The sequence below is a fragment of the Quercus suber genome, unplaced genomic scaffold, assembly GCF_002906115.3.
Source record: "Quercus suber isolate HL8 unplaced genomic scaffold, Cork oak 2.0 scaffold_500, whole genome shotgun sequence".
Classification (NCBI taxonomy): Eukaryota; Viridiplantae; Streptophyta; class Magnoliopsida; order Fagales; family Fagaceae; genus Quercus; species Quercus suber.
The window spans coordinates 321,627-333,357 of record NW_027069949.1 but is presented as its reverse complement, the minus strand read 5'-3'; the positions used below and the strand labels follow the sequence as shown (position 1 = coordinate 333,357).

At 37.3% G+C, this 11,731-nt stretch overlaps 1 protein-coding gene across 1 annotated transcript; it reads left to right on the top strand.

The window, feature by feature from the left end:
- The first annotated feature begins 10,443 nt into the window (after positions 1-10,443).
- LOC136063217 (uncharacterized) lies at positions 10,444-10,935 on the top strand. The gene has a single exon (XM_065763258.1). The coding sequence runs from the start codon at positions 10,444-10,446 to the stop codon at positions 10,933-10,935; it is 492 nt and encodes a 163-aa protein (XP_065619330.1).
- The last annotated feature ends 796 nt before the right edge of the window (positions 10,936-11,731 follow it).

The window sequence follows — 11,731 nt, the reverse complement described above, 5'->3', positions numbered from 1 at the left end:
CTACCAAACTATTCTTTGTAGAAACCTACTAATGTTTATTTCTTTCATAAGTAATTCTTTTCTTTTCATATCAAGGAGAATTTTTGTCTTCCACACCCTAAACTAAATCTACTTAGGAGTTTGAGACAATATTTAATAGATTAATGGTGTAGGGACCGGGTTTGAGCACTTCTACTGTTGAGAGAGTGTACTCAAGCTCAGTTAGCCCAGTACAATAAATTTGTAAGGAGCGGGTTCAAGAACTATGCCCTAGCAAGCGGACAACGCTCAATGTGGCATTCACCTCCATCGAAGGTTGGCAGACCAAGATTACCCTTCGAGGTGTGCCCTCGAACCGGTCCAAGGAGCCTGACGGTGGTCTCCCTCCCAGGGGATCGTCCAGGGTCCAAAAAAACCCCCCTAGCTGATCTGTTTCTTCCCCTTATATAGCCCTTTTTTCACAATCTCTCTCTTCCACTTGTTGATCATCCATGCCCCTCTCTTCTAACCGCCCGTCCCATTAGCCGCTTTACCAGCACTCATGTGAGTTGCAACAACCAAGGCTGCCCTGTTCAGAAGTCACATCTCCATTAGTGCGGCCAAGGGGTTAGGTGAGCACATTTAGTGTAGAGGTGATAGCTTATCCTGGACTTACTCCTCCGCTTAGTGTTGGTCTCGGTTGGCCGAGGGCAGGGTCATCCTCGGCAGGGTTCCTAGCAACTCAAACTTTCACACTTCATCCTCGGACGTTCCTTCCTCCTCGGCATGGGCCTTGGGCCGGATGTAAAGTGGGCCGAGGTTGTCATGTTCTTAGACCTCACAAGTGGTATTAGAGCTAATGGTTCGAAGGCAAGCATTTGATAGTGGCAAGGGTTCTACTAGTGGTGAGTCAAGGCAATTATGTATTGGTGACTCCCATAGTTGTGCAAGGAAACTCCTATGTTCGTCCCAAACATGGTTGGGTAAAGGGCACATTATTGGTGCGAGTGATGCATGACACTTGGATTATTACGAAAAATGCTTCCATTCAAGGGAGATGCTAACAAAAGTGTCACGTGACTTGGTACAAGGTTCACATATGAAGGAGGAAATTTTTTGGAATATTTACGTGTGAATAGTGTGGTTGGTCGATTAGTAAAATCCCACTTTGAATATTAATGAGTAGAATGAGTGATTAATATAACATAATTGAGCTCATACTAGGCTTAAGTTTTATGGGTCAAATGGTGTCTTTATATGTTATATTAACTACTCGAGGGGTCCTCAATATTTAATAGATGATAAAATTATTGATCTCTGGTCAACTATATATTTTGTAGGCTTTAAGGGTTTTTTTTTTAAAAAAAAAAAAATATTAAAATACACTTTTAGCTTTTAAAGTTTAGAGTTGTTTTGATTTTGCCCATTCATGTAGAATTATATTTTCACATTGGTCCTACATTCATCAAGCTATGTCATCCATATCATGTTGAATGTCATCAAATTACTATCGGAAATAGATGATATAATCAATATGAAACAGAATTAAACATGAATGATTAAAATGAAAATTTTGAAATATAAATAGTCAAATTGAGAACAATAGTAGTGTATTTTAGTCTCTCTCTTTCTTTTCTTTTCTTTTTTTTTTTTTTTTTTTTTTGGCTAACATTTGAGCACTTGACCATTTCTCCAATGTGTAAAGTCCCCTTGTCCTACACACACTAAGTATTTCCAAATAATAATCTTTTAGGAATGGCCAAAGATGCTAGTTAAGAGTTTTGAATTCAAAACCTAATGGAGAATATGGAGGGTACTTGAACATAATGAACCAAGCAATCTCTAGGCCTAGACTTAAGGCCTTCCACTACCAAAAAGGCCCAAAATTTTATAATAGTAACTGGTTTAATAAATAAATAAAAATTCATAAATGGGTTGTGCGTTCTTTTTCCTACCTTCAAGTGAACTGCAAAATTTTAGGCTAGCAAAAACCAACCTTATTGAAACCCTAAACTATTTAACCGAAAAGTAAAATGTAAATGTCAAAATATCGTTGATGATCAATTTTCCATAATAGTTTTAGACTTTAATTTTTTTGTAAACGTATCTCCTATAATAAAATTTCAACATTAGTCATTGAATCTCCCACATTGTGATATGCCAAACAATCTCTCTCTCTCTCAAAATTAAATTTAGATTTCAACTTTTTCTTAACCTTTTATCACCTTACCTTGGGTAAAGCAAACCACGTCCTTTTTCAGGGAGAGAAAAAATTCATTTCTTTTTGTTATTATGACTGGGCCATGATATGTGGTATTTGATTCTAAATATGAGATTAACCTTAATTTGGATATTATTAAGTTATTGAGTTATATGTTTAATTCATCTTTGTAAGGAGAACTTGAAGTTATTGGGTGCTTCTTCTTTTTTTTTCTTTTTTTTTTTAATCAATTGGGTGATTATATTAGTATTAAATAAAGTTTCAATGTTACTTTGTATAAATTAGATTAAGTAAATTTTAAATTTATTTTATTCTTTTCACGTTATAACTTTATATTGTCGATATTTAAATATTTAAAAGACTTGCTTATTGCATTAGCCATGAAACTGTATTGACTTGATTCTGAACGAAATTCAGCCACATATTAACAAAAAAAGAAAAAGAAAATCTAGTATAAAGTTATGACTAAAGTTCAATTTAGTCCCCTAATTTTTGCTAAAATTTTCAGTTAGTCCTTAATTAAGGTTTATTTTGTACAAATCTGTTAGCAAATGAATCCATTTAAACATTGTTTCAAATTGTTTTGTATAAAATAATACTCATCAAACAACAATTTTTTTTTTTAATGAAAAGGGATGTTTAAACGGTTTTGTTTGCTAACAAATTTGAACAAAATTGCCGTATTGGCTCATTTAAACAAAGTGATGGACTAAATTAATAAATATTAAAATTTAAGAACCAATTTGAAATTTGAGGTAAAATTGAAGGGACTAAATTGGATTATATAGTATCTGTTTGGATACTGCTGAAATTACATGCCTTTGCGTTTTCTTCTTCTTCCTTTTTTTTTCTTTTTTTTTATTTTTTTAAGAAGGGCGTTTCTGTGGCAGCAATGTTTTTCTAGTGGGTCTCATGCACTGTTCACGTGACTCACAAACCCCTTTTTTCAACCAAACATTCATTAAAAATGGGTCGCACGGCACTATTTACACATTTAAAAATTATTTTACTACATTATTTTTAGTTCTTAATAAAATAAGTGGTGTATAATACACCTATATTGTAAGATTGGCAGAAATTATAGCACAATCTATCTTTTGTTTTGGGTAGAAACATCCAACCCAGGGAGTGGCTAGGTTAGGTTAGGTTGGTCCTTCGAAGCCCCTTTAACTCTTTGGGTTGGGCTTGAGAGCTCACCCCAAATCAGACTATGTAATACGGACCTCGCTTTTTAGCTTTCCAGCAAACCAAACACAACTTGTAGGGAAATGAACATAGGCCTCTGGGCATATAGAGATTATTGGATTTGTTGCAAAGGGCTCAATCAGAAACTTTGGGAATGCTATTAAACCCAACTCTTATAAAGGCCCATTCCTTTTGCTTGTGCTATCTAAAGTCGAAGCCCTTCATGTGCTTGTGTTGTACCAATTGAGAAATGCAAGCCTCTTTGTATTCCATTTTTTTTACAAATTGGGCTCACTACTTAAAATGGAAAATTATAGAGATATGTAAATTTGACTACATAAATTTTTACACGTTGATGTAATCATCATCCAATAATGCATGTTTGAAATGTTTTTTTTTGGGTGATCGATGACACATCACTAGTATCTCTAATATCACTCATTTAAAATTGTTATTGTCAAACAAGTTTTATGTAAGTCATCAGTGCATTTGGCAACGACCATCAAAATTTCAAAATTATATGTGGCATTAACTTCAATGACCTTAGTGAAGAGTTTTATAGTTCAACTGATATATATATATATATATATATTTTTCTAACAGATATATCTAATATTCAAATTTCTCACCTCTAATTAGTGATAATAATAATAATAATAATAATAATAATAATAATAATAATGACCTTAAGGTGTGCAAATGAGTTTATTGTCATTGGTTTATTTTGTTTAAACGATAAATGGTGTAAAAATATAATTATATGTAGATTTTTTATATAAAAAAATTTTGTAAAACACTATTTACCCAGAGAAGCAAAATAAATTCATTTAAACAGAGTTGAAGGAAAGATTTTTCAGTTCTTTTATTAATATGAGGAGAAGGAAAGTTATGGGCGGGCTTGTGGCTATGATTATCATTGCTCAACCTCACTTTCCTTTTTCCTTTCTAGAGGGAAAATTGGGAATTCTCTTTCAGAAAAAATGGGGTTTTTTTTTTAAATTTTTTTAAATTTTTTTTTTTAAGTAATAAAAAAAAGTTAGAGAGGCTGACTAGTGTGGTTTTCCTACGTAGGCGTGACTATAACAACATCCTAATTGTTCATAGGCTAAGATTTCATACTACACTCACTGATGAACAAGGCGAACAACGTACAAATATTGCAACACACTGTTAATGGGAGAACTCAAACCCATGTCCTGAGGCATTTCGGCCCAAACCCTTACCATTAGGAATGAGTTTCATTACAATAAATGGAACAATTAGACAGCTAGAGAAGAAACATTTTAGAAAAACGTATAATACATAGACGGATGTGTTTAAATACCGCTTATTTGCTGAAAATTAAAAACTGAAAACTTATTGCTGAAAACATTGTAGTAAAATAATTTTTAAATGTGTGAATAGTGCTGTGAGATTCAAATTTACATAGAAATCTGTGTTTTGCTAAATTTGATGATATGTAAACAGTACCTATAGGACCCACTAAAAAAATACTGAACGCGTAGATGAAGCAAAACGCCCAATCCAAACTCATGCATAATTACTACATTCACTCACACTTGTCGGTGGTGGAAACAATGAATGATGATGGCATATTTGTCTAAAATCTAAATGCGTGAATGGGTGGTGCTAAATGGCAAGGGACTTCTGTCGGAACCTAAAAGAAGACATTGAGATTTGAGACTTCAAAGGCCATTAATGACATTGGTCATTGGTATTGTAGCAACCCCTAATACATTAGTAGTACGTACTACGTAGTCGGCGAATTTTCATTACATTTTCTAGAAGAGTTTATATTAGTAGAATTTTCCCTTAGTTTTTAAAGTTATTTATTTATAAAAAAATTTTGAAATTTATTTTTTAAAGTATAATTGTATTTTATTAACTTTCAACCATTAAACAAATAAATTTTTCAACAAAAAGTTAATGTAAATATATACATGATAGAAAAGAAAAAAAAAAGTGTATGAATTCAAAGTCTATGGACAACTAATGAATATTCTTATGCTGTCAAAAAGATAGTCTTGAGAAATTAGTGGAGGAGGTTAAGTTAATCAAAAAGATGGTTACAATTCAATGATGCAAGATGTCCTTGCTTTTTCTAGGTAGGAAGGGGTAGAGGGAAAATACCTACCCATTAAATTATTCAAATTTGTGACTATAAGAAGATATTGTGACAAATTACAAATCTATACATGCCGTGAGAGAAAGATCTAATTAGACCATGATACTTTTTTCGAGTATAAGAAATTGGACAAAAGCAAATGCTGAGAAGATTGTAATTTGAATAATGATCGTAAAAAGTGGTCCCCTAGATATATGCAAAGTCCAATATTTTACCTAATCAAAAAATTATGGTATAATTATTAATGGCACCACTAGAATGAAAAAAATAAAAACCGATGGTTCATAAATCTTTAAGCTAGCGAAGCAGCAAGTTGAGTGACTGAGGAGAGGAGCAGTGTCCTTTTCTTGAAAAAGGTGAGCCATAAGGCATCAAAACCTTAAGAATGGTGGATCATTCACGCGCACTGCTCACCAGCCACGCCTACTGTAAGAGTCTTTTGTCAAGTTGTGCTGCCATTGTGACCACAGTCTATCACCTTCTACCAAAAGTAATGAGCTCTCAATTCTCCTCTGTTGGACCCACTTCTATTTGTCCAAGTTGACGTCATAAACGGGTGGACAATAAACATGGTCAATTCATAATTGAGTTAAGATATTTTAACCCGTTTTACTTTTAGTAATTTTTAAATATTTTTGGAGCACAATAAATAATATTTTTTTTTTCATATTTATGGAGAACTCTTTCTGCTTCCTGTAATTGAGGATTCTGAAAATTCACCAAGAGAGACAGCTATGTGAGGCTGTAAAGCATTACCTCTTGTGATCTTACCAAATTGTAGAATTCAGAGTGCTCTGTTCCAGCATCTTTCAAATGCTAGAGTATTCTCAAAGTTTGATCTGAAGAAATCATCTCCAGAATGGAATTCTGTTCATACAGAAGCTTTCAAGCCAAGCGGAATTTTCCCTGCCATAGTGAACAGTAACGGGTGAAGGATTACGTCCAACAAAAAAGGGAGATCATCCTTCCTGAAATAATACCAACTGATCCAGACATCTGCAGAAATGAAGACATAGGTAATACTCATTGAGTAAATAAAATCTCTTTGAAAGTGGAGTGGTAATGAAGTGTTTAATCCATGACTATTTGGATTTGGATTTCCTAACTAATATCTTGTAGTTATCTACTTATCTCTAAATTATTTCTTCTAATAATTATTTGGTGTACAGGAGAAAGTGATATTACAGACATTAAAATGATTAGTTAGGTATTTTAAGAGTCTTGAAAACTTCTTCCTTCTCTCTCTCTCTCTCTCTCTCTCTCTCTCTCTCTCATTTTTTTTTATTTTTTTTTTTTACTTTAGAGTTTGCTAACAAAACTCTCTTACAATATCGACTTGATCACTTGAGCGAGGTTTGGATTGTTTTGATGTTTGTTTGACTAAATGACATGTTCATTTTCATGACTTCAAAATTTAATAATTTAGGTTGTATTAATTTTATTTATTTTTATTAATCTCTTGATTTTAATATTGTAAAGGAGGAAACAAGAATAACGGTTTAGCTTTAGTATTATCTATGACGTTTTGGGTTCTAGTCTCCTGAACAATATCCATGTTTATCTCTAAGAGGTTTTTCCTTATAATTATTCGGTATGTGTTGGATAGAGGGGCTCGAAGGTTTAAATTAATTTGATGTTTTTTCTAAGAGTCTTGGACACCAACGTAAACAAAATACACCTTTCTTTAATAAAAAAGTATCAGAGATTTAGATTAATTTGGTGTTTGTTTGACTAAGTAAAATTCTTATCAAAACTTGTTCATTTTCATGGCTTCATAATTTAATAATTTTGGGTGTAGAATTATTTATTTATTTATTTATTAATCTCCTGGTTTTAATCTTGTTAGAGTATTCTCCTTTTAGGCAGACTTGATAAGCATCATTCATTTCTCTACTTTTTTAGTTAACTACAATACTTTGTAGAGTTAAAAGCAATCAGCGCTTAAGACTTGTTAACTGTTAAGTTGGCTTTAAGATCTAGGGAAATTTTGTTTGCATAGACTCCAATAAAATTCCCAAAATTAGGATGTCAAATAAGTATAGTTAGCATGCGCTTGTACTCTTCAATATCTTGCATGATCATGTGCATTGCAGTTTATCTGAATTCTATTGTTTTTGTATTGAAAATAATACTAAAAAATACCAAGAGTTTTGTAACTTTTTTTTTTTAGAAACAAACACACACACAGGGGAGAGGGAAAAAGGGTTTTAATACAAATGCACATCATAACTCCACTCAAAAGTCATGGTAACCGTAAGGACCAGATTTGAGCTCGTAGCCCACTACATGGATGGACCTAAGCCCAAAAAGCCCAAAACAATAAATTCCTAGAGAAGGTTGGAAAACTGGGTTTTAATTGATCAAACAAACATTGGAATAGATTCAAATGATAAGATAATGAAAAGTAATAGGGTTGTATTGAAGAAAAATAGTCCTTGGCAATGTTCGAGGTGTACTGTTCTTGTATATTATTCTCAAATTGGGTTACAAGTTTGGTTCCTAAATGCTACAGTGTTTCTTCTTCCAATTCTCGATCCCCTAGTCTAGTTGCTCCATTCTTCATTTATACCTCCTTCCTTCTCACTTCCACCTTCCACGTGCATACTAGATAGTTAGTCTGGATACTTGTCCCATCATCTCATTCTAGTAATCTTCACGTAGTAGCTGTAAAACTGTAATCTACTATTTATGTATCACCTCCACATTCATGCGGCCAGGGTGTTAGCTGCAATGCATTTAATACGGAGGTAGTAGCTTTCCCCCTTAGATATTTCAGGGCATTATCCTGTTCACCATTCTTTCAATGCTTATCAACACTGACGAGAATCCTTGGGACTTAAACTCGAGTAACTGACACCCTTTTTGGACCTTCGCATTGGTTAGCCGAGGAAAAATTTATCCTCAGCCTATCCCATGAGCTGTTATGGTCAAAGTTAACATCTATTTACCAATATAGCCTTCTCTAAATAAGATTCCTCATCCTCAGACAACCTCTTGTCTTTGGATTGGGCCACAGACTCGTAATAAGAGCAAACGATGGGCTCCCGGCCCCAATATCCCTACAGTAACTTTTAAGGGAGAGTGGAGCAAGTTATACTACACACAACACATTCTCTTAAATAATGTGGGACAATTACTTATTCTTTTTTTTTGAGAAACAAACACATACACACAAGGGAGAAGGAAATGGGTTCTAACATAAATGCATACCACAACTCCACTCAAAAGCATGATAACTTAATTTGTATCTTTTTGTGTTTTTTCACCAGAGATGTCTCAAATTCAAGTCTCCTCCTTCATTTCAACTTCCAAATTATAAATAATAATAATTGTACGATGCACCTCGCCCAGGGCCATCTGGACATTTAGGCCCGCACAACGTAAATGGACCCATGGTTGCTATACGGACCTGTGATGCCCAAGCACGTTTGGGCCCTAAGCTCTAACGTGATGGTGAGGCCCATGGTCCCCATCTCCCTTTACCCAGGATCCTAGCTTAGGCCCACGCAGATTGCAAGCCCGGGCTTCATCACTCAATCTTTGCTCGGGGGGCCTTAACCGGGCAATGAGGGAATAATAACACCTGAACATCCCATCCCAAATTTGCCCGACAGAACTTAGGAGCGCCGTAGTCGGGCATTTCTGCTGGAGTGGGAACCAAGTTCCAAGGCCATTCCTACGGCGTTCCACTCCCACCTAACCACCCACTTGTAATCAAGGGTATTGGACCTCCCTTTGCACTTTCCATGGGAGTAATCAGGACCTCTCCACTAACCTTGAGCTATAAATATGAGAAATTGGAGCAAAAATGGGGGTTGGAAAAAGGTTCACCAGAAATAGAGAGAAAGGAGAAAAGAGCGATAGAGAGGGATAGGGAGAGAAAACAGAGATAGGACTTCATAGAGTCTCTGTGCCGAGAACCACCCATCGTGGGAAATCCTAAACCCACTTTTCAAATAAGTTGTGAGCCTAAGTGAGGCCCAACCCATGCCTTTCATTCGGTATACACAATTGGTGCCGTTTGTGGGAATCTTCGACAAAGCCGTGGTTCTTCCGAGACTCACACGCGAAAGAATGTCCGGGAGACATTCTGGGAGTGATGCTGAAAGTGGTTCAGTGGGATCTTCTCGGGGATCCTCCTGGTGAGAACGGAGGCAAAAAAGGCGCGAAGATAGGAATCACGAATGGAAGGAAGAGAGGTGGAGGTCTGGCCTCGGCGAAGGGTCGTTCCAAACGTAGCGAACGGTCGGTATTCGTCGCTTCAGGGCATAAACAACCCGATGAAAGGGATGAAAAGCTTGAATAGTTGCGTAGGTTGGTGAGAGATCTGGAGTTGGAAGCAGAGAATAGGCACCGTAGAAGGGACCAAGACAACCGAGAAAGAAAGTCCAATACCAGGGAAGATCGTCAAGAGATGGGATCTAATTAATCCAGATCCAACCACCGCCGAGAACGATCCCATTCACGGGAATCTCGTCGGCGAAGGGAACGTTCACATTCGCAGGAATCCCATTGCCGTCGAGACCGTTCACAGTCATGGGAGTATGTAGACTGAGGTTCGAATTCCCCAAAAGAGCAACGGCCCCATAATGCGGCCATGGATACGATGAGCCGTGCGCTATGAAGAGCTGTAAGGTCGCCATTTTCGGCTGGCGTCGAGCGAGCCCTAATGCCGGACAGATTCGTGCAACCTCCGTTCAACTCTTATGATAGGAAAACTAACCCGGTAGAGCACGTCAGTCACTATATCCAGATGATATCCCTGCATACCTACAATGATGCACTGAGGTGTAAGGTTTTTCCCTCGAGCCTTGGCCCTATCGCTTTTAGATGGTTTAATAGGTTATGGAAAGACTTCATCCACAACTTCGTCAAGCTGATACAGGAGTTCGGGATCCGGTTTGTAACTTGTAGCTGGGTGCCATAACTGGTAGACGCACTGCTGTCCATGAAAATGAGGGTGAGGGAAACCCTTCGTAGTTATGCTGGCCGGTCCTGGGAGCTTTACAACGAGATCGGCGGAGGGAACGAAAAGATTGTTGTAATCACTTTTAGAATGGGGTTGCTCGAGAACTTCGGACTAAGGGAATCATTGACTAAGAAACCCCTCGAGGACATGAGAGAGCTGATGAGGTGCATCGAAGAATACGAACGGCTGGAAGACTACCGGCTGCAAAGCAAAGGTAAAGTGCTATCGATAAATCGTCCTCAGCAAAACATCTACCCACCCAAGATCCGGTGGAATTTGAGGATTCAAAAACTAGAAGCACAGGTCGAGGAGGTGAATGTAACGTTTAAAGAGCCAGTGCATAGGATTGTTGATAAGATTAAGCATGAGTTGTACTTTAGGTGGCCAAATAAGATGGGAGGCGACCCGTCTATAAGGAATCAGAATTTGTACTGCACTTACCATAAGGATAAGGGCCACACCACCGAGCAATGCTGAGTGTTGAGAGATTATCTCGGGCAGCTGACCAAGGCTGGGCATTTAAAGGAGTTTGTGATGGATGTAAGGGACTGAGGAATAAGGCAAGGTGCTTCGCAGAGGAGGAATCCCCTCCCACCCCCTCTTGGGATAATTGAGGTTATCCATGCTGCATCGAGAGGCCTTACTACGGCAGGGAGGAAAGGGGTATTAACTGTGGTATTAGTGGAAGGAAGCTCGGATGTGCTGCTGCCCAGAAAGAATATGAAATCCACCTGGGAGCCGATCGCTTTCGACGATAGTGATTTGGAGGGAACGATTCAGCCATACGACGACGCAATGATAGTCGCGGCTCGGGTAGGTGGCTTCAGAGTGAAGAGAATAATGATAGACCAGGGAAGCGGGGCTGACATTATGTATTCAGACCTGTTCAAGGGGCTCTGGTTGAGGAACATGGATCTTTCAAAGTATAGTACACCCTTGGTCGGGTTTGACGGTAAAGTGGTAGTTCCCAAGGGGCAGATTTCTCTAGCCATGAATATGGAAGGCAAGGAAGTAGTGGTAATGTTCATAGTAGTTGCTTCATTCTCCCCATACACGGCAATACTAGAAAGGTCATGGATCCATGTAATGGGGGCTGTCCCGTCCACTCTGCACGTAAAAGTCAAGTTCCCCACCAATCCAAGTATCACTATGGTACGAGGAAGCCAGCATGCGGCCAGATAATGCTTAGTCACCACAGTCAATTGGAAAAAAGAACAAATCGACCAGAAGGATCAGGCCAAGCAGGAATGTCCGTCACTAGGGATCCCTTTAT

Excerpts from the sequence above, each read along its gene's own strand:
- LOC136063217 (XM_065763258.1), top strand. The coding sequence starts at position 10,444 with ATGAGGGTGAGGGAAACCCTTCGTAGTTATGCTGGCCGGTCCTGGGAG.